Source organism: Crocodylus siamensis, chromosome 5 (assembly GCF_052110815.1).
Source record: "Crocodylus siamensis isolate JL-2025a chromosome 5, ASM5211081v1, whole genome shotgun sequence".
Taxonomy (NCBI): Eukaryota; Metazoa; Chordata; order Crocodylia; family Crocodylidae; genus Crocodylus; species Crocodylus siamensis.
This window is the reverse complement of record NC_143399.1, coordinates 15,193,526-15,217,056: the sequence shown is the minus strand read 5'-3', so window position 1 is coordinate 15,217,056 and position 23,531 is coordinate 15,193,526. Positions and strand designations below refer to the sequence as shown.

General features: G+C 41.5%; 1 protein-coding gene across 5 annotated transcripts; it reads right to left on the bottom strand.

Moving 5' to 3' along the window:
- Positions 1-1,748: 1,748 nt before the first annotated feature.
- On the bottom strand, positions 1,749-17,384 carry USP1 (ubiquitin specific peptidase 1). Of its 5 annotated transcripts, none has more exons than XM_090049426.1 (9): positions 17,119-17,380; positions 16,753-16,928; positions 15,242-15,365; positions 13,695-13,802; positions 13,011-13,171; positions 9,921-10,636; positions 8,887-9,057; positions 7,245-7,446; positions 1,749-3,254 (listed from the first exon to the last, which is right to left on the bottom strand). In XM_090049426.1, the coding sequence occupies exons 2-9, from the start codon at positions 16,917-16,919 to the stop codon at positions 2,516-2,518; spliced, it is 2,388 nt and encodes a 795-aa protein (XP_089905552.1). In that variant the 5' UTR covers positions 16,920-16,928; positions 17,119-17,380; the 3' UTR covers positions 1,749-2,515. The 5 variants fall into 5 exon arrangements, with proteins under 5 accessions (XP_089905552.1, XP_089905551.1, XP_089905554.1 ...); XM_090049425.1 differs by having other exon boundaries at positions 16,753-16,952; positions 17,119-17,379; XM_090049428.1 differs by lacking the exon at positions 17,119-17,380 and adding an exon at positions 16,002-16,099 and having other exon boundaries at positions 16,753-16,892.
- Between the last annotated feature and the right edge of the window lie 6,147 nt (positions 17,385-23,531).

Genomic DNA, 23,531 nt, shown 5'->3' with positions numbered 1-23,531 from the left:
TAATAAATATAGATATGTAATTGCTGTTGTTGCTCCACAGAAAGATTCTACCACATACAAAAGAATTATGTTTAAAGATAGTTACTGAAATTACTGAAAGAAGCATTTTAAAGGAGGAAACATCAGCCTTATGGTCATCTCTGCTACCATCCCCTTGTGTTTCAAGTCTGGAAAATGAAAAACCCTGTAGAAAAAAGGGCATGTGATAATACAAAAACTATCCAAGTAAGGTTGTACTTGCAATTGTTTCTGCTAACTTTTGAGTGCTTGTCTTTACAGCCCAGATGTTTTAATAGTTTGCTTGTGCAAATTTGGTATTTTTTTAAGATTAAAAACCACCTCATCAAGCATTCTCAGGTGGGTTTGAACCCCTCAGCTACCATGTGGATTACAGGGGGATTGCATTCACTGGTAGCAGAATGCTTTTAATAGTGAGCAGAGTATGGTGCCTTGTGCTGTGTCCAAAGGATGATAGAATCCATGGGAGAATAAGACGGTCCAAACTGTGTCCCGGTGGGAGGGGGAACAGTCCATGCCAGGTCCCAAGTACATGGTTCAGAAAGAAGTCCATCCTGGCTCTTTGGGTATGTATAGGTGTGCTCCAGGAGGCAAAGGGGCAGGGGTGGTATGCTTTAATTGGCATGGCTCTGAGAGCTATGCTAATTAAAGCGCCTGGAGCATCACATGTATCAGTATCCCCCTGCTGAAAAACGGTGGCAGGGGCTCCAGCTCCAGTACTTACTATGCTCTGGCAGACTTGATTAATTGAGTTTACTTCAATGTGCTGTGATTACAGCGCGCTGGAGCAGCCTACCTGTACATGTATAGGAGCCATTAGCCTCCATCCCCCTTATTACTAAACTGCACTGACAACTTTCAGGTGTTCCCTGTACCAGTGAGAGGCTAGTATTGCTTTAGAAAAAAAGATGCCTTTCCATTTGTATTCCTCACACCCATGACTTTCTCCCTGCCCAATATTAAGTCTGGTGCAAACCATGGAGATGTTAGTACTACTTGAAGATTACAAGACTGTTAATCCATTATAAAAGATTGTTAGCCAGGTTAAATTATAGGTACCATTTTAGCTTCTCCCCGTATTAAAAAGATATACAATACGTTTAAGAATCACAAAGAAAAGGAGATAAATAGTCTCTTTACATAAACTACTCCTTCTCAAAGAAAGCAGCATTAGAACTGTTTTGCTGCTTGAGGGTGCGTGTACACATACATTAATGTGCTTTAGTAAATGTGCATTAACTTTAGTACCTCTATTGTGAGGTACTAGGAGAATGTGCATTAACCTGTCTTAATGCACATTAACTGAAGAGCATGGTTTAAGTGACGTTTAATGCACATTAGGCTAATGTTAATGTGCACTAACTAAAGAGCAGGTTTTTTCAGTGATGATTTAATGTGCATTAAAATAGTCTGTGCAGACACGCCTGTGCTTAGAAGAGCAGAACTTAGTAACATTAGCTAACAACTCAAAGCAGGAAGGTGATGCAGCACCTATTCAAGCCCTTCAATTCCAAAAGCCATTAATTTCAGTCAACACAACACCTGATCTATTCATCTCAGACAAATGTATGCATATCATTTTTTATTTCATATGTACATTCTTGACAAGGTATCAAGCCACATTTTAGTTCTCATACTCAGAACTCATTGAAATATGAGTTAACCAGTTAAAGGAAGAGGATCACAACTAAATTCAAATCCACTCAAACAGATATGCAAATGCAGAGGGCTTTTAAAAAGTACAAAATATTTTATTACACTGCACACAGACAAGCAATTTAAATGGCTTCCCTCATTACAGTATTAAATTGCACATATTTACACAATCTACTTTAAACCTATGCAGTAAAATACACGTTAGTCCAAACGTATCTATTGTTAAGTTCAGCTTTAAAACAACATATCACTCCTTCCAACACACTAAATGAGGTGACAGGACCTCTATTTTTGTGCTTTGAATTTCTCTGAGCAAGAGAGGAGACGAGAGTGTCATCAGGAAGCTATAGCTATGCTGTATGTGCCATATACATATACCCCCAAAGACTATATATGAAATATTGCTTCTCAAGTTATAAAAATACTGATTTTGATGAGCTTCTCTAGTTAATATAAATTTACTCCAGAATGTGAATGCAAATAACTTTTATTTAGGGGGGGAAAAAGCTAATACAAGAAATGTCTGGGAACCAGAGTTGTTCTAAAACCAGTACCACCATGTATTTTGGACTTTAAGAACTATACAAACCTGTATGCCTAAGAGGCAGTAGCACTAGGCACCAGCATGTAAGGGAGAGTTGAAGTTCTGCAACATGTTTTGTTAATTCAAATTGTCCCACTCAAAACAGAACTAAGAGACCAAAAATAAATGTCATCCAGTAGCTAAAACAAAACAAAAGGAATAAAAAAACCCCTAGCTGTTACTTGAAGGTCGTCTTGATGCAAATTATATCAATAGGAGTATGCAAATCTCTAATATTTACATAGGCAAAATACATTATTATTCTACAATTTTCTTATAAAACAGTAAGTAAGGAGTTGATGTGGATGATGAAGTAGGAGAGAGAGTATTCAGAAAGTCTTTTTCCTCTGTAACCTTGACTTCAGAATCATCAAAAAGCAGCCACTTTCCCTCATATTCTTTTAGGCTTTGTAATGCATACAAAGTTTTGCTTTCCAGTCCACTGAAAGCAGTTCCGTTTTGATCACCACGTTCATTATTTCTATCTAGATCCAGGATCCCATTGGTACTGGCAGACCCAGGATTTCTACTTTCCGCAACTGTACTGATGAGCTTCTCTGGGTTAGTGGGTTTGTTGCTATACAGGTCACAATCAGTCTTACTTTTTTGTCCCCCAAGAAGTCCAACTGCTTCCATGTTCTTTTTGTTTAAAACTTTACTTGGCTGGGCGTTTCCATTGACTCTAAAGGAGACTTCACCATCGTCATAATCTTCAGCAACAGCTCTTGCTTCTTCCTCATTCAGTGGTTCTGGCTTAATCATTTCGTGCATTTGGTTGATGAAGAAAGTGCCTTTGTCTAATTCCAGACTATTAAGATCTGTAATTTTAACAGAGGCTGTATAGTGTCCGCTGCTGATTGTAATGCCACTGTGCATTACTACTGCAAATAATCCATAGGTATCGTTGGTTGGTTTTGTGCTCCATTCTTCTAGTGACAATTTAAGAGGTGTCAGTAAAGGAGTATTTATCTTGGACAGTCCACCATAACAATCAAACCTTGGAAAGAAGAACAACAGAATTAGACTACTGCATCAAAACACACAATTTTCCTTTAAGGAAGTTAAAAAAGGGTTTGTAACTTCTTTTGGTTAATCCAATATACAGAAGAGGCACAGGCTTTTTAAAAACCTCTTTAGCTTGTTTTTCAACATTGAGATATCAGGAACATCACCTTTTGGCCTTGCCAAGTTTTACTAAAGAAATGATTGGGAGACTTAAAGTATTTGCATTAATTATCACAGCTAAGTTGAACACTCAAAGACTTACTTTTTCAAATGCTACTGCTGGCTAACCAAATGTTAAAAACTAAGTTTTAAACAGTGATTATAAATCACAACTTCTCTCAGTTGCTCAGCTTTCACCCTTCTTTTGGGTCTAGTATCTTTCCATGTTTTGTCTCCACTTAGCACCAGAGTGAAAGAAAAGAGCTCAACATCTAATGTATAGAACAAGCAGGGTTTTCTTAGCCTCTTTGCACATCATAGTAGAGACCATAAACCCAAGTTTATGCAAGTTATCTTTAAATTAATACTCCTTTGGAAGCGATTTGAGTAATTACTCTCTTTGTCTTAAGATGGCTCAACTATGCAGAGATGGTAGTTATCTGACCCACAGCAAAAAGACAATAGTCAAAAAACTATGCGATAGATTTCAGAGTTGTTTAGAAAGTATTTAAGCTATTAAGATAAACAAAGCTCTTGGGTTGGAGGCAACAGCTTTTACTAAACCAACTAAATAGTAGCAAAAAAAACAACCCCTTTCTTTGCAACCTTTTGGGCACGTGCACCCATCTTCAGGCTGAGGAGAATTCAAAGACTGTAAAAAATCCTCCTAGGTAAAAAAAGAAACTTCCACCTTCTACCTACCTGATCAAAAGGTCCACAAGTATTTTACAGGCATTTAAGTTTCAAAAATTCATCTGTAGGGCAGGCACGATCTCCATTTCACAGAAAAGTTAAATAAGGCCATACAGAAAGCCTTTACAAGATCCAAATAGAAGGCATAACTTCCAATTTCTAGGCTTACTTTCCAACCACCAGAAAACCCTAAACGCTTAAGTGGAATTAAAACTGAATCACTTGGTTTGAGATCCTGAATTACGTGCACTATTGAATGCCATCCAGTCAACAACAGTTCTGGAGATTTAAGCGGAGTGATAGTTTCATAGCAGGTAGTGTCAGAAGGGACTTGAGCAGATCATCGAGTCCAACCCCCCGCCCTGGGCAGGAAAGAATGCTGGGGTCAGCGATCCCGGCGAGGTGACTGTCTAGCCTCCTTTTGAAGACCCCCAGGGTAGGAGCGAGCACCACTTCCCTTGGAAGTTGGTTCCAGAACCTAGCTGCCCTGACCGTGAAGTAGCACTTCCTGCTGTCTAGCCTGTATCTACCCTCTGCCAGCTTGTGGCCATTATGCCTTGTTACTCCTAGTAGTGCTTGGGGGAGCAGGGACTCTCCCATAGCCTGCTGGTCCCCCTTGGCCAGTTTGTAGATGGTCACCAGATCCCCTCTCAGCCTTCTCCTGTGGAAGCTGAACAGGTTCAGGTCCCGTAGCCTCTCCTCGTAGGGCCTGCTCTGCTGCCCCCTGATCATGCCAGTGGCCCACCGCTGGACCTTCTTGATGCTGTCCACATCCCTCTTGAAGTTCGGCACCCAGAGCTGGACGCAGTACTCCCAACTGTGGCCTGACCAACGTCACAGAGGGGGAGGATCACCTCCTTGGACCTGCTCGTGATGCATCTCTGGCTGCATGACAAGGTGCAATTAGCCTTCTTGACTGTGTCCCCACATTGGCAGCCCATGTTCATCTTGGAGTCTATAATGACTCCAAGATCCTTTTCTGCCTCTGCTGAAAAGGCAGTTCCCCAGCCTGTAGGTATGGTGCTGGTTCTTCCTCCCCAGGTACAACACCTTGCACTTGTCAGTGTTGAATCCCATCCTATTCTCATCGGCCCACCCCTGTAACCTGTCTAGATCTAGTTGCAGCCTGTCTCTCTCCTCCAGCGTGCCTACTTCTCTACACATGGGATACTGAACTAGCAAGAGTGTCTTTTCCATTGCCACATCCCAAAGGAGTTGATGCAGATAGCAAAAGCAGTAACTACTTTTCATTTATAACAGTAACAAGGCTGGAAAGCCAAGCACAGTCTACATATGCTTCAACTTATAAAAACTTCAAAATTGGTCTAAATGGCAGTTAATGCTGCATCAATGAAAATTTCTAAATTATGGATTGGATAGTTTTGAACAACAAGTAACGTTCCAAATGGATCTGCAGTATCATGGCAAGTTTATCCAGATGGGTCCTTCCGTCATTTTGAGGTTATTTCTTTACTGAGATTCGAGTAGCATTTACTGTGACATGCTATGCCCAATTCCTGTCCGTCTTTTCCACTGTTCATATTCTTTTGCTTAGAATATATTGATTCAAAATCCCTAACTTTGGAAGAAAGATGGTGAAATGAGCCACAGTAATATTTACAGTAAAATAAAAAGATATGTATAGCATGGGAGCAGATCACTAATGCTTAGCAACTGCACTGACACAAATGGTAATAAGTAAGAAGTGCTATACTGGATCAGACCAGCATCCTGCCTCAGGCAGTGGCAGAAGTGGATGCTATACAGGGAGAGCACTGAACCAGATTCTCTCTAAAGCAGTGGTTTTCAACCTGTGGACACCCAGGGGCCTGCAGATTATGTCCAAGCAGCCTGTGAAAAGTTACTTATGATCAAAGTACATGGATATCTAACACTTATAAAATTCAGAGAGGGTCCGCACCTCCATTAAAAAATTTCCAGAGGGTCCACAAATGAAAAGAGGATGCAAATCACTCCCCTGAAGTGATCTATTCCTTTTCAGTACCCTCCCTGACACCCACCATTCTTAGTTTAGAAATGCCAGAGGAAACATTCTCCAACCATTTGGTATAACAGCCATTAATAGATCTATCCTCCGTTAATTTACTCAGTCCTTTTTTAAACCTAGCTATGCTACCTGCTTCTACCATCTCCAGTTAACTAAGCGTTATGCAAAAAAGTACTTGCGCATTAGTTTGAATCTTGTCACCTACTCATTTCAGCAGGTGCCCCCTAGTTCTAGTGTTGCAGGACTTGGTGAACAGTTCCCTGTTCACTTTGTCCATACCCTTCCTGATGGAGGTCTATCATTGCCTCCTCCCACCCCACTCTCAACTTTTTCCTTTCCAAACTGACTAATCCTAGTGTTTTTTTTATTTAGTCTCTCCTGGTATGGCAACTGCCCCAGGCCCCATATCATTTTGGCTGCCCTTCTTTGCACCTTTTTTAATTCTACTACTTCCTTTCTGATGATGTGGGGACCAGAACTGCATGCAGTGTTCAAAAATGTGGGTATACCATGGATTTATAGATGAACTAGTGTCATGTTTTAAAAAGGCAGTTTCAGCTACTACAGCTCCAATGCTTGTCATTTGTAAAATGAATAGAAACTGGTATATTTTCACCAATTTCTCTTTAAATTGTGTTCTGTTCGTTTAGTGACTGAAGCACTACTGTCAGTGGTTGCATACCCAGTTCAGTGCTCTGTGCTTACTGACTCTGAAGTAACTAAACAAAACCTATCCCTAAAGCTGGGCAAACAAGAGTTATTAGTAAATAAACAAAAATAAAGCTTTAAAAATATTTCAAAAAGTGTCAAGCTGTAGACATACAGGAAAATAATAATTATGGCAAGACAATGAAAATACATCTCCCTGAGGGATATTACAAACAACAACAGTCCCATACTATGAAAACATTTAGCTCTGTCCTAAACTATGCAACATAAAATACACTAACTAGTTAAGTAAAAAAACAATTGGTCTGTTTTCACAAGGAGTTCTTCAAAAAGTTAAATTCAGTAAGTCTTCAGTTATTTAAAATATTAAATACTGGCATCTGTTTTGACAAGGTTTCTCTTTGAGAAGCACTATTCCTCTGTTTCTTAATATGGTTTATCTGCAATACTCACTCTAAGCCACTAGCAGCAAAGCACTTCAAATGAATTGTTATTACTTCAGGCATTTTATCAAATAGAAGACTGCGTTCGGCTTCTGTGTAATGATGGCAGTTCTCACAGAAATATTTATCCTCTCCCACAATCCTCTCCACTGATGCAAACTGTGAAATTGCCCATTTTAGGGTCTTCATTTCTGTTTTTGGCTCTGGAGAAACTACAAAAGAAAATTGACATCCAAAGATACATACTTATTTACAATGCCAATGCCTCCCACCAGGATTTTAAGAACAGGACTGCAAAAGTTAAAGACACTTCTGAGAATCATATCAAAAAGTATTAATATGCACCAAATAGACTAAGCAAAAGGATTTGCTTATTTCAGTTTTCCCTGATTTGGGGAAATGTTAAAATAAGAAAAATACCATTTATCATATTGAATACTTTAAACTGGAAAACAAGTTTATTTAAAGCTGAAACAAAAGCAACATACAATGTTCATATCAATTGAATCACATTCTGTTCTCAGATACATGTAACATCGACGTATCTGACAGCAGAACTTAAGTTATTTTACAAAGTAGGGTTTTAAAACAAACAAACAAAACCCAAAAAAACTCCACCAGCAAGTTATTCGTTGCATATTACTTTAAAAATCAGTTTCGTTTTCCTTTTAATAAAAGCTTCAGTGAGAGTGTCAAAGACAAGATCAGCCTTTCTCTGTTAAAAATGGAATTGCAAGTTGGCTGTCTTGCTCTTCTGTGAAACAGGAAAGACTAATAAAAACGTCTTCCTAAAACTATGCAAGTGGAAGTTAAAACTATCTTTCTTTTAAGAACATATATATTTAAGGCTCTAGTTATATTTTTTTAAATCTGTGAAATAAGCTTGATGCATTTATCTATCAAGATCAGGTGTTTTAGCTACATATAAAATAAGTATATATCAGTAATACTTCTGTGGTCCTGTATGGCTGTTTTACAAGAGACACTAACATTAATTTCTAGATAAACGTTTACACGCAAGGTATTTAAGAGAACACACTACAAAGCCCATCACCACCACCACCAAAAACTAATCAAATTTCTGATTTCTTTTGTCAGAGTGCCCTGAATTTTTCAGCAGGCGCATCACTTTTTTCCCCTCTGTTGTTTATAAGGATCTCAGCAAGAGAAAGGGCAAGCTCGGACTAAATGGCCCAAGACAAGAAATGAAATTGTGTATATAAAATAAGTCCCCTTAGCTGTGCAAAATAAACAAGGTGGGAGGGGGAAAAAGAAGAAAAATAGCCCTCTAATCTTTTACTCTTGGCTGCTACCTATAGATGGTAGTATATAGGTTTTCTAAATATAGATGCTATTTTCAAATTGACAGCATTCATTCAAGTGAATAAAAGACAGCAAGCAACTTGATGTACATCCTGACACTCATGTAACTTTTTAATACTTTACAGTCACCCATGTTATCAGAGCTGTTTTCCCTGTTGAGAGAGAATCATGATGATACTATAGTCATTGGCCTGTATTTTTATAACAAAAAACATTTCTTCCAATATCCTTATTATTAGATTTACATGCTAAAAAGATACAATCCTCCCTACCCCTCCTAATCTAGGTACTGAACCAGATGCACACATTTGAATCCCTTTATTACTTACTTTCAGAACTTTCATCGGTTTTAGAAAGTTCATCTTCTTGCACGGGCACACTTATGTCCTGAAAGTCTTCTCTTCTCTCAGTAAAGCATTCACACTCCAAACATCGTGTTCTCAACACCAGTTTACCTTGGAAGAGTTTCTCCACTAATTCATAAACAGCTAGCTCTGCACCTAAAGAAAGTTACATAACATATTCTTTGTCTTAGTATAAGAAATTCTGTATTCAGACAAGAACATAAGAAGGGCAGTTACAGGTATTTCTTCCTGGACGGTCACTACATACAACATGCATGGTATCACAGTTTCAGAGTCAAATATGTGTATTATTGCATATCAGTAGAAATGTGATAGCTGTTCAGTACTGAATAAGGCATTACTTGAAAATCCTTGTCTCAATGTGGTTCTGCTCAAATTTTGCAAATTGTTTTAAAACTAGGTTTTGGTTTTATCCTTTAATACTGAATCCCATCCTGAATAATTTCTTTTAAATCATTAATATACTGTCAATGCCAGCATTAAACAAATTGCTAATAGGTCTCTTTTCAGGACCCCAACATCTTTGACTTTAAGTCTGCAATTCCATAATCTATTCTCGTGGTTCTCAATTTTTAGCCTCAGGGCACCCCCCCCTCAGAGAATGCCAGCTCTTACCTTTCACTCATTGTTTGACTATGGAAAAATAGTAAAGCAATTCCTCTGTTGTAATGAACTCAGCAAGACTACAGCAGGTCAGAATATTCTTGATAACATGGATTCCTATTTAAATGCTCTGGGTTTACTTTGTGTATTGTGTAGATGTTTGCACACCTAAAGTGCTAATTTTTGGGGTGCCTCAAAAACACCCTTAGAAGACTCAACAGTCCTCTGGCTAAGAATCACTGCTCTATTCTGTACACCAGCAGTGGCAAACTTGTCCAGCCCCACTACAAGCCAGATCCAGACCATGGGAGTTTTTCCCGAAGGCTGGATCCAGACCCACCTCTGGCAGTCAGGCAAGTGACACTCTATTTAAGTCTTACACGATTTTTACAAACCTTCACTTTTTATTGCTTTCTCAGTCCCTTTTTGACCAGCACTTTCCAGAGAGACAGGCTCACAATATTCTTCTTTTATATAGTTACCATTTTCACACCTCACAGATGCCTCTTTAAGTCCACCAACATCAGTTTCTTTCTTCTGGTCTTTGGATGCCAAGTTTGTTGTTAACTTTCCCAAAGTACAGAATTTGGACAGAATGCTGGGCTGTTTTCCTGAAGATTTTAACCAGTTTATTTTAACTCGTGACTTCTTCTGGGTTGGCTTTGCAGTCTCATTTTCAACACAGCACTTAGCAATGGCATCTGTTTGGGGTTCTAGTTTTTCCCCTGTTGCTTTCCTCTTTGACCTGGTTTGTCTCTGATTTTCCTCTACTGCATTTTGCTCCTTTGATACTTTAGATTTTTTCTTTGCATTCCCACCCTCAGTTTCACTTTTCCTTTTCCCATTTCCTTTGAGTAGCTTGTCCTCATATTCCTCTGCAATGTGAGCACTTGGCATATTGTCATCATCCTCACCAGGGCTGTTTGTGCCATTGCTTTCAATACTTTGATTAGGCTTTTCCTCCAGTTGTGCTACAGACTCTTCTAGTGGCATATTTTTCAACTCTTCCTTCTTCAAACGCTGACAAGTTTCCTGGATGTTACCTAAGATACACTGCAATACTTCCTGGGCATCATGTTGCAAGTACCCTTCATACATAGGGTTCAGCTCTCTATAAAAAGGAAAAAAAAAGATAAGTACTTGTTTATAAAATTATACACATACTGGCTCACGTGGCCAGCTAGTCGTACGACCAAAATTCCTATACAAAAGTGATTGCATGTATATCTGGCAAAAGGAACACTCCATAAGACAGGGTGGAGGAGGCAACATTCAACAAAAAGGACAGATTTAAAGTTTTTTAGGAACTAGCTAACTTTTAGTAGCTCTAATCATCTTAGAAGGACAACAGCAATAAAAACAGACAACTGATACAGGTATATTTTGGTGAATTTTTCCTGTTGTCAGAGATTCATGAGCATAACGATACATTACAAACATACAAACCTCAATATTATGCAATAAGTATTTATGAACATTTTACAGGTGAGAAAATTAAAGCCAAGAAAAGATGATCCATCTTATCCAGTATCTTACTATGGATCTACTCCTGACTGTCACCACAGGGCCCTAATTCCCCACATCCACTGATAGACACTGCTACATAGTAATAGAAAAACTACCACACGATCCATGTCAAGATATATTTTCAACAAACACTATCACTTCACCTCAGTTATTAAACAACAGCTATTTCCACAATGTATAAAGAGCTAGGCACAGTGTTAAAATTCATGGAACAGAAACAAAACAAGAAAAAACTAAATATGCAGCAACTAAGACTATTTACAAAGCAGATGATGGCAATCATGGATTTTGCCTTTACCAGAGGCAGGTTTCTTATTTTACTGGAGCAGCCCAGATTTTGCAGTTTTGGGACGAGCCCTCTGCAGGGGGCTGGGAGGGAGCAGGAGGAAGGTAGTCAGGCAGGGGCTGTAATGTGTATGTACCTGCACATGGCTGCAGGCAGCCTGAAGAGCAGCTCCTGCAGGTAAGTGGAATGGGGGGGGAAAACTTAGCCCCCTGTAGGGAAGGGAGGGAGGGAGTCAGGCAGAGTGGGGGCTGAGGCCACAACACACAGCTACAGGGCCCTAGCAGAAAGTGTGATGGGGCTATGGGCAGCAAATTTGGGGGGGGGGGGGGCAGTCAACACAGCAGGCCTGGCTCCTGACTGCAACATGCACTCCCTTTAGGGCAGGGGAAACCTGCACCTAGGGTGGCCATCATAGGAGGACAGGCTGGTTGTCCTCTAATACAAAAACGGACGTCTTTATGTCCTCTATTTTTCTCTTGAAGAAGAAAAATAGAAGACATAAAAGGTGTCGGGTTTCATATCAAAAGAAGACAGAGTAGCAGATGTCCCCTATGATGGCCAGCCTACCTGTGCCCCCCCCCAAATCTGTGCGCAGGACAGGAGCACTGCAGGCTCAGGCTTTCCGCCCTGCTGCCCTTCCCCAGCACCTCCACAGCCTAGTGGGTGCAACCCACTATTCACTGTTCTGCTGCGGCGTGGAACAGCGGAGCCACGCAGAAGCTGTCTGCCACTGCAAGCTCCCTGCCGGCCTGGCAACACATCCCCTACATGTGACAGATTTGCGGGATTGCAGCCCCGTGCAAACCTGCACTACCACCCCCCGCTGAAGCCACAGCCCGCCCCCCACACAGATCTGGGGGCAGCGGGGGACCCGTGTCACTCAGGAGTGCACACTGCAGCAAGCAGCTGCCCTCCCCTGTCTGAGACCACAGCAGGAAGGCATCAGGGGGGAGCAGTGCTCTGCTTTGCCACAGCAGCTGCTACCTCCTGCTGGGGGCCGGGAGAATGAGAGGCACAAGCAGGGCCAGAGGGGGGCGGTGAGTGAGAAGCACCAGCAGGGCAGCTGTGGGGGGCCTTTAATTTTATAGTCATGGATTTTAGGGTTTTTAAATCAGAGAATTTGCAATGTATTTTAAATCGGAGAAAGCCAGGATCCCTGGTTATAACTTAATGGCCCACTCACGAACTCAAATCTTGGAAGATACTGGGCCCCATGGACCTTAAATCAGCAGAGCACTTAAATAATACTTGACAATAAATATGAGTAGTCCTACTTATATCAGTGAGAATACTTTAGGCTACAAAATTAGCATCTGTCGAAGTCCTTTGCTAGATATGTGCCTCAGTAATCAGAACCTTTTCATGGTCATACCCTCCGACTTGGTCTCAGACTTTGGTACCATAAAGATGAACCACAAACAAGGGAGCCATTCTCTCCTGGTCTTGCCACTTCATTGCCCTACTGAAATTGACTGGAATTATATCCTTTTCCATATGTAACTGCTCTCAGAGCAGAATGCTTGCTACAAAATGATGTAGCCTCTTCTACAAAATATGGAAAAGCCCAGAAATTAAGTCTCAAATTTAAGAATACCTACCCACAAAACTTTTAGAGATCACAATATACAACTATCAAAAATTTCAGTAAACGTTTCTGACATTTCATTTATACCTAAGTGTATTTAGTAGCCTTCTTGGCTGAGTAGCAAGTTCATCCGTGTATTTTTCTGGATTTAAGAGAAAGCTGGCCTGAAGCTGTTCAACTGAAAGAATCAAGGAGTGCAAACTGCAGATCAGTTCACAGCTTGCCCTTGAATCATCTTTACAGTTTCCCTGTGAAAACATAAAAGAAAATATTTGAATTTTCGCTTCTGAACACAGTGAGCTTTCTTCCCTTCCTCCTTGTTGTCTCTTTTCTGATCATCATTGCCAGAAGGGTAAAAGCAGATGCTTCTAAGACTAAATACATTGTTCTTTTGCCTGAAAGAAAGAAATATGAACAATAAGATGTTTTCACCTGATATTCCATTACCCCCCAAACTACCAACAACATTTCCATCTAGTTAAAAAAAGAATCCTAGGTTAAGTTATTGCACCATGAGAAAAGTGAGTGATGAGACATCTTGATTTTCAAGAAAGTGAAATCCTTGCTTATAAAACCTTCAAGATACAAGGTTGGTGGGTAGTATCTAAATAATTCAACTATATTCTTTCATTCAACAAGAGGTAAAGAAAACACTTTACTATGCACAGCATGAGAAAAGATGACATCTTACCTTATGGAACATGTGGTTACTTACACAATTAGAAGAAAATAAATATTTAATGATAGGTATAGTAATGCACATATACTCACCTTTTCTGATTTTTGCTCTCCTTCATCCTTTAAAATTTCTTTCTTCTTTGAAACAATATTAAATAAATGTTTCACTCCAGATTTAAAGCCAGGGCAAAAATATAACACCTATCAGCAACAATTTAAAACAAGAAAAGAATATGAGGTGAGCAGAAGTTGCACCAGGCCATGTCAATAACCAAAATGTGTTTCTGCTTCTCCCAAGGTGGCATAACAAACAAGGATGCAGATTTCCATGGGCCAGTGCATACAAATAAGGGTAGAGGAGAGAACACTTTATACACCTTTTATTAATGTAACAGTGACATTAAAAATTGATGCACAACAGTATGGAACTCCTACCCAGGTATCTGTGTAAATCATGTAAACTCTCAAACATTAATGAATTTATCCTTCCAACATCCCTGCAGGTAAGTAAAAGAAGAACATCAGTCAACTGTTTAAACCAGCATCATCCTTCAAAAGTAATATTTTTCACTGCCATTCAGCATACATTTACCAAAATGCATAACTGCATTAAATAGTTCAGGGGTGTAGGTTGTAGCTGTGCTGGTCTAAGGACATAGGCAGACAAGATTCTTTGCAATGGTCTAATAAAAGATATCAGATTCATGCAAAGAACCTTGTCTGCCTTAAATACTTCAGTTTTTTTTAGGAAGTATTCTTACTTTTGAAGAGCTTACTTTTAAATTCTTAAATATTTATGTTTTTCTTTGCTAAAGCATGGGAGCAAGTTTAAAAAGTGTTATGAGTATATTTTCCAAAGGAATAAGTGGCCAACCCCACTAAGTTTAAAATTAATTAGGAGTTGGACACCTGATTCTTTGGGCACTTTTGAAAAATCTCACCTCTAACACTTTAGATTTGTCCCATAGCTTTAGCAAAGGCATATAAATATTCAGAAATCCAAAGTGAAGCTTTCTGCTACAGCTGCATGTTTAGAGACACAGGAAATGCTGTGGTTTCAGATTCTTTAATGAAAATGAAAAACCAATTATAAAAAAGTTTTGTTTGCTTTCCACTATTTCATTAGTTCCACTTTACTAAATTTGAGTAATGAAATTACTAGTTTCAGTTTCAGGGTCTTGTGAATTAGATGGACTGCTTTCTGCAAGACTGGTAATGCACAATTGCAAACAGAATCAAATAGTAGTTTTTTTGGTTTTTTTTTAATTCTGCACATTGATAAAGTTTGTAAAGCAAAGGAATATGCAGTAGACTGGAAGAAAAAAAACCCAAAGCCTTATAAATTCCAGTAAACACGTACATGGGCCAGTCCACCCAGTAAAGAAGAAACGTAGTGTAATCAAAGAATTGGCATGGCCAATTCACAGAGGAAGTGGTTTGGGGCAAAATAGTTAATCCTTACAAAACTTCCCACATGTGATCCTTAGTAGCGAGAGATGCACCATATCCATAACCTATGGTGCAGAGAGGTGCAATCTCATTTTTATCCATTATATAATGGGAGTTCCTCCTCTATACACTCTGGTCACACTACAAATCTACTATTCAGATCTCTTTTCCAGTTTCTAAAACAAACTCACCTGAAGTATGCTGTTAAGATAACAAGTGTTGCCAAGATTATTCAGCCCCACAAAAGGCAACATGTTGTCTTTTTTCTCACAGCTAATGGGTGAAGGTGGTTGTGCTGCAGGAACAACCTGATCACTATTAAAGAGATAAGAAAGTGTATAAAAACTTGCAAAAATATTTCATCCTAAAACATATTCCTCTTGCTCTCTGCCACCTTATTAGCTTCTTTCAATAGTTTCACTTTCTGTTTAAAACACTTGCACTAACTTGTGTATATTAATTTTTGTACATTGTCAACAAACCACAGATGGTACCAAAGTGATTACTTTCTAAGTTGTCAATGGATACAAATACGTTGCATGCTCGAGGAAAGACATATTCAATAGACACTACTTTCTAGGACTATATACAAGTTTTACAGTAAAGGTAGTCAAGGACAGATCTATATTTACCAGACTGTTATCAGGAGGCTGGTTTCCTTTCAATCAACATGAACATCTAAGGAGAGCTTTTCTAGGTTTAGCTTGTTCATAGTTACTACAGCACTGAAAAAACTGCCATGTGCTTTCTATTCTTGCCCCCACTCAACTCCCATGACAAAATTCCTGAAAATAAACTATAGAAAGACTCAACCCACCGTGGAGAAAACCAGAAATGAGTCTGGACACATTAGACTTGTAACATATTGTATTGAGGTAATGCAACCTTAATTTTAAGTAACCATCAGTGCATTTATACTTTAACATGCTTGATTAGTTCTCCTTTACTCACCTAGCCCTAGTCACTATCTGCAAGGAAGTGAGTTGGTAGCCTCCTTTTAGGGTTGACACACATTGGTGGCATGTAATGAAGCAGTACCGCAACTCCCACTGCTTGTACATGTATTAGAAATAGGACATTAGAACCCTGGCATTTTCCTGAGCACGATTCACTTCATTTTGAAAAAGAGCTTTTGGTTTTGCAAAAGCATACAGTCACCTTCCCATTTGGGTCACCGGGTGCGTAAATCTGAGGTGCCACCACCTGTTAACTCAGGTTAGCAACTGCACCCTCCGCAAGAGAATGAAAAAAAAAAACAAACCAATTCACCCAAGGGGCGGAGGAAACATTCATGGCAGATGTGAACTCGGCCTTAGGGCCCATGCGTCCCGGTCGGTTTGGTTGCATTCAGCTGGCTCACGCAACCCTTATCAGGTGCTTGGAGAAGTTTGCCCAGGCTGCCTGAACCGGGGTGGGGAGGGCAATTTTGCACCTGCCTGGATGCAAACAGTCCAGGCATGGAGACACCTGGCCCTTCCCGCCTACTAAATCTCGTAGATTGCGAGGGTCAGACGGGACCTTGTAGATTGAGTCCAACCCCACTGCGCTAGGCAGGAAAGCAGGGTGAGGTCAGATACCCCCAGCCAGGTGCCTGTCTAATCTTTTCTCGAGCAGGTCCTGCTCTGCCATAGGGGCTCAGGGCTCCCAGGAAAATAAAGTATGCACAAGACAGGTCTGCACTGGATGGCGGTGGGTTACCTACATTTCTGCGCCCCGGCCGTACTCGCACCCTGCGTGCTCATGGTCCGGTGGCGCCTCCGTGAAGTCCAGGGCTCTTTTTGCCTCCTTTTTTTGGAAGAGCTTCAGGGACAGCCGGTTCTTCTTAGACGGGCTCCCTCTTGCCGGCTCGCTGGGCAGCACCCCGGGCATCTTCCCTGGCTGGCGGGGCGAGGCGGGTAGCGCCTGTCAAACGCGCACAAGAGCACGTGGGCGGGCGAGCGCGGGATCCCCCCACGAAGTGGGGGAGACTCTGTGACGTGGGCTGACGTCACCGCCCCGCACGGGACAGCCCCCCCTCCCGGAACTCAGCGCCCACCGCCCCGGGGCAGGGCGGTCCCCGCATCCTCACCCGCTACATCCTCGCGGGGCACCGCGAGCGGCCACGCACCCCCGCCCAGTTGCTATGGAGACAGCGGGACACCCCACTCCCGCGCTCCCCACCACGGGGAACTTGGCGCGTTTTCCCCAGCGCCAGGACCCGCCCCCGTGGGTCCTCCCGGGGCGCGGCCGCCCCTCCCGAACGCCGGCGCGGAAATGCCGTCGGGGCCCTAGACGCCAGCCGGGGAGAGGCTGCGCGCCCTCCGCCGAGTTTCGGTCCAGCCTGGAAGCTCCTGGAGGGCCCCGCGGGGGGATTCCAGGTGCCACCCTCGGGTGCCCAGGAGTCAGGCAGTACCCTGGGCAGCCCGCGGGGTCCTGAGAGGTCGAGCGCGGGCGGCTGTAGAGCGCCGGGGCCTCGGGGGGAGGGGCAGGTGAAACTGTCGGGGAGGGCTCGACGGAGCCCCGCCTCCGCCAATCTGGGCGCGGGAAGCGCAGCCAATCAGGCGCTCGCTAGGGCTGAGCGTTCTGCGGGCGCTGTTCAAATGGCCGCGGGTAACTGCTGGCGGGTGGGGTTATGGTGTGTGTGTTTTCTCCTTTCTTTGTATGGTTGTGTTGTTCCTGCCACAACCCTCCTTGTTTGCATCTCGTCATGAATAAAGTTGCGTACGTTTGCATGTTCCCCTTCACTTCGGCCCCCCAAAATCTAGACTCGGACACAACCGGGCTCATGAGGCCTGCAGTTGGGCTGAGGCGCAGGCCACGGTGGGGAATGGAAAAATACAGGCTACCAAGCGAGCCTGGCCCGTGCCCGCTAGGTGGTGCCCGTACCGTTCGGTTACGAGCAGCCCTCGGGCCTGTCCCTAGCTCACTCCCTGAGCCCGACCTCGCGCTCTTCCAAAAACAGGGATTGCGTCTCGCTGTTTCCTGTGGTTTTCCTTCGAAGCTCGCACACCGCACAAAAATACTCCCTTTTCTCACAGCTGAAGCGAGCCCAAAACATTTGCTAGGAGCAAGACCACCTCAGCCATTTAGTTCCCCGTTGATCAGTAGCGATCCAGGCATTGTTGATCTAAATTGCAGTGGAACGCTGAAGGGCCAGTGCAATTCTGAGGGACAAAGCCAGTTTTCACTCAAGCCTCAAAATGGGCCTGTTCATCTCATTTGCTCTCGTTCGACTAACTTGCACTCATTCAACTAACGGCCAAGGGTTTTTGTAAAGATACGGCCACGAAACTCATAATAATAAAGCTCCTAGGGTATCACTGAGGCACCGAAGATGTCCACTCTCCCAAAGGGAAAGGACCAAAGATATTTGGCAGGAAGCATGCTCTCACTCCCTCTCTCAAGGCCTTTCACATTAGAAGTGACAAAGGGCCCATGAACTATTTACCCCATTTGCTTTTGGCCTCTAAAGTCAAACTGTGAGACGTTACTAACATTCGATTTGGTTTTAAAAATCTTCAAAATGTTTAGGTTTGTTGTAGTCGTGGCCTGGTGTTCAGAAAGGTTTGATTTGACACTTACTGAAATAGAATCGCTGAATTCGAGTTACGCGCCATTTTTCCTGCAATGCACATGCAGCATCAAGTGAGGGAAACCTGTATGCATGGGAACTTCTTGAAATAGAAGCACTGAATTATCTTAATCCAGGGTTAGTTTTTTTCCGGGGGGTGGGGAGGGTTCCATTTCTATTTATCACTTGAGACAGAGGTAATATCAAAGGCCCTGTCCAAATGACCACAGACTTGCAATATGCCACATGCCGCACGTGCAGGCATTTCCCACACTGCCACCGTTGGGGGGGGGTTGACCCTGGGTCAAAAAAAACCCACTCCAAAAAAAACCATGCACCACCCAAAACCGGAGCCTGGCCAGCCGGAGCCCCAATCCCACTGTCAGACAAGCTTCCTACCAGGATCCCAGCTAAGGCTGTTGGGGGCAATTGGTGGCCCCAGCCTCCCCTACCTCACCCAGGATACCCTGCCATGCACCGGAGCATGCATGGCACATTCCCCAGGGACAAGTAGCAGTGCAAGGTGGGCTGCCGCTACTTGCCCCCAGGGAAACGAACTTCTGCACTCATCTGGATGCACTCAAAGTGGTCAAAACGAAGTTTAAAAAGTTTGTCAGACATTCACGTATTGACTCATATTCATGTTTTTGTTTAGATTAAGGAGCAGTTTCCAAACACACCTCGCATGCTTCTTGGACCTCATTAACCAATGTTTTGCTTAGCAGCAGGCAAACAAAGCAAATTCCACCACTGGCTAAATGTTGAAAGAAGATTTAAAGATGTTGGGAAAAGTTTATGGCTCTCGCTGCTCTGCTCAGAGTCAGACTGACTGCCACATTTGGGGTCTGGAAGGAATTTATCTCCTTGGTCAGATTGGCACAGTCTAGGTGTGGTTTCATTTTCCACTGGAGTGGGGGGCATGGTCATCACTTTCTTAGATGTATCTCGACCCACCTTTGTCTTTCTAAGTGGTGTTGCCTCTCTCTGTCAAAGTTATAGTGATAATAATGAGAAATTGTTTATGCTAACATTTTAACTAATGTGTGTTTTACCATTTTGCTTTAAAAGCATTTAATATTGTATCACAAAAATATTCTTTACCTTTAAAATATCTTTTTACTATTGAAATAGGAAATGCTGCTTCACCAGCCTACGGCATACACCTCACATTCTGTGATGCATATGACATTTGTTAAGTGGTTAATCTGTTTAATTAGTATTTCCACAAGAGTCTAACTATTGTGCATTTTGAGAATTAATAGGAAATGAGCAGGTTCTGAATATCTTTCTGGCTGTGACTGGATATCCTTTTGGGATGGAGTTTCCATGCATCCAGACAAACATAGCATTCCCTATCTATGGTTTGTTCCTGTAGTTTAATTTAAGTTCATTTGAATTCATAACTGAGTTTAATATAAAAGTAAAATTTGTTTCTAGACTTTGATACTTTTAAAACCAAAATACAAACCAAGCAATTGTTGCTTTACAATACAATGCTGTATTATTCCAGGGGTTGGCAACCTATGGGCTGCAAGCCAGATCTGTTCCATAGAGCTGGGAAGCACCTGCTGCAACCTTTAATCTCTGTTAAAGTGCTTCCCTGCCCCTAAATATTGCCAGCTCCTGCTATATTTATATGGATGTGATGAATTTTAAACATATTAAAAAATACAATCTTCTTAAAAACTACAAAGTGTGTTGCATCTTAAAGAGCCTGCTTCATTCTCTGCCACAGGGCACTTGGACACACCTTCTACTGCGCAAGACAGGCTGCTCAGGAAAGTAGTGGATGTGCACGCACCATTATCACTTACTCACCCATGCAATAGCTCCTGACTGCTATATCCCATACAGCAGCACAAGTACATGTGTTGGGAATTAAGTGTTTCAGAATTCAAACCTGCTTTTTAAGTAACCACATTGCAGCCATTTTGCTCATTTAGAATCATTAAATTCCCGGACCAGCTCTGGTTCACACTAGAAAGTTTTAGCAGTGCTACTATGTGCAGCTATATGAGCAAAGGCTCAAATATAGACACTGTTATCCTTTTGACAATACAGATTATGACTTTGGGGAAAGTCCAGAGTCCAAAAAGAACTATTTTCCTGGTATAAGCTGTATCTCCATAACAGGCATTTTCTAGTGTACCTTTACCAATTTACCTGCATTGGCAAAACCTTTAAATTTAGGCAAGACTTCAATTGCTACTGATTCAGATATAAAATGTATACACACAATGTACCTTATCTATAATGTACAAGTATATTATAGCTGCTGATTCAACAGGCTGCCCCAGTCAAAGCATCTAGTTTTAGTTACAGCTGGCGTTTAACAAAGAACCCATTTTATAGGACAGCAACATTTTCCTTCCCAACTAAGTACCTTTCCATTGTTAAAGACAAATCTTTGATTGACTGTCAAATAAATGAGGTGTTTTGAAATATGTGTCACTTTACCTTCTGGGACTGAGAAAAGCAAATCCCAGAGTATCCTTCTGATTTCGTTAGTAGATGTTCTTTACCCACAGAAAAGAGCTCTGTTCAACCTGAAGCAACAGAAATATACCTTCATGTTTTAATAAAAAGAATGAAATATTATTTTAAATCTGCTGCCAAATCATCATAAGACAAAGTGAACATCTGTGGAACAGAATCATTCCATGTATGATGAAAGGCCTTAGTAATTCACTTGTGGCTTCACTAGCTATGAATTATGAGGTCTTTTCTTTGCTCAAAGCATGCCTTCCATATTTCACAGATTCGTCTGGTTCCATCAATTGCTCTTTATTTACTCCATATAAGGTCTTATATTCTTCACAATTCCTTTTCATTGACAGGATTTATATGGCGAGAGATGGGATATACCATATGATGGAAATGTTGCTATAGTAAATATTTCTTAAGAAACATGCAGCTGATGCATTAAAGCTGTATACCATGATGGCATATAATTTAAAATTGCCCTGAAATGCCAATGCTTTTTCTAAAGATTTATCTTCTTTTATCCCTGGAAGCTAAGAAGTCTCCTTTGGTGTTTCCATTTTTTTCTGAGATTGTTGGCACAGGTGTGTAAATTAAGTAGCGACCCGTTGAACAGAGATGCTGATGTCTGTTGCAACTCCATTTGAGGCTTAGTTGGAAAACTCCCGTAGAGTGAATGTTTTGAAATATTCAATAAAGAATTGTATGTAGAGAAACTGGTTTCTTAACAGGTTTATATAGTAACCAATACTAATCCTTACAACCCAGCCACTTCAGACTGAGATGCAACCAAAATTTATCCTTGAGTCTACTTATCAGTTGGAGGAGGAGTTCCAAGCAGAACTCAAGTAGTGCTGGTTATGCAATAAGAAGATTTTAGAAGATAATATTAAAGAAACACAGCAGTATGCTATTAGAAGGCACTAAGCTATATCTTTTGATAAAGCGCAACAAAAGCACAATCACATATGGCCAGAAAAAGATCCAGGGTGTATTTAAAAAGTAAGCTGCCTTAATGACAGTGTCCTAGCTAAATTCCAATTTCAGTAACTCAATTCCTGTTCCTTGATGTTCCCTTTGTAGTGTCATTTCAGTAAGTTTTATTTCCATTTCATAGATTTCATAGATTTCATAGATGTTAGGGCTGGAAGGGACCTTGTGAGATCATCAGGTCCAGCCCCCTGCCCAAAGGGCAGGAAGTCAGTTGGGGTCAGATGACCTCAGCAAGGTGAGCATTCAGGCGTTTCTTGCACATGTCCAGAGTAGGTGCTGGCACCACTTCTGGGGGGAGTCTATTCCAGACTCTGGAGACTCAGATGGTAAAGAAGTATTTCCTTATATCCCATCTAAAATGGTCTTCCAGCAGTTTGTGACCTCGGGGTGCCCTGGTGAGCAGACATTCTCCCAGTTTCTGATGCACACCCCTTACATACTTATAGGCTATCACCAAGTCACCCCTGAGCCTTTGCTTCTCCAGGCTGAAGAGTCCCATTTCCTTCATAAGAACATGTAATGTTGCTGTTCACTGTTAAACATACCACATTTCACACAAGGGGGACCAGCATTTCAAGGGATGAGAGCCCTACTCTACTAAACAGAACTTGTGCAGCTATTTAAGTTTGAAAAACTTTTTACAAGATTTCTGGATATATATAATTAGCTATCATGGCAGATTGTTATTCCAGTCAGTCCAACATCTTTAAATGAAGTTATTAACATTGTACACTTGAACTATGATTATAGTCCAATATAATTTTTTATATTTTTCACACATAATGCTGTAACAGTTGAATTTCTGCATGAGTGCATCTATGCACAAACATACCATTCAGCTAAGACCGCAACAGCCAGATTTCCATAGGCAGCTAGTGACCGATGACCGGTGCTTGATCACTTGCATCACGTGAGTAATGACCATGGTCCAAAGGAACTCTTACCTGAAGAATTTGCCGTAGGCTTACTGAGCCTACAGGCCTACCAAGATTTGGGTTCAAAGGCTTGATGAAGATTTTCAACATTGATGTCACAAATGGGAAGACTTGCTCACAATGGAGGATTGTGTTTTACCAAGAAGTCAGGGAGAGTGAAGATTGGTGGTTGCCAGAGACAGAAGTAAGGAAAGCAAAAGGAGAAAACTCAGCAGGTTTACCATCCTATTAATACTTTGGCTTCATGGTCTGGTCACAATCTTTATATCTGCACTACCTGTAGAAGGACTGTCACTTCAGAATTAGATTTTTATAGCCACTTGTAACAGTAAAAGACACACAGTAGCTGACCTGTTCTGACATTGTTGTCTTTTGAAGCAGCTGAATGCTGAGACATAGTCACCTATAGATGCAGGCACTTAGCCACATTGAATACAAGCTATTTGGAACAACATCCTTTGAAGCCTGAGAGGCTTGTAGTATATTCTGAAAGACAACTAGGCTTGTCTCTTGTATGGATCA

Excerpts from the sequence above, each read along its gene's own strand:
- USP1 (XM_090049426.1), bottom strand. The coding sequence starts at position 16,919 with ATGCCCGGGGTGCTGCCCAGCGAGCCGGCAAGAGGGAGCCCGTCTAAG. Across the intron at positions 13,803-15,241 it reads ATCTTAACAGCATACTTCAG|GTGTTATATTTTTGCCCTGG; the intron begins GTGAGTTTGTTT and ends TGTTGCTGATAG. Across the intron at positions 13,172-13,694 it reads GAGAGCAAAAATCAGAAAAG|GGAAACTGTAAAGATGATTC; the intron begins GTGAGTATATGT and ends ATGTTTTCACAG.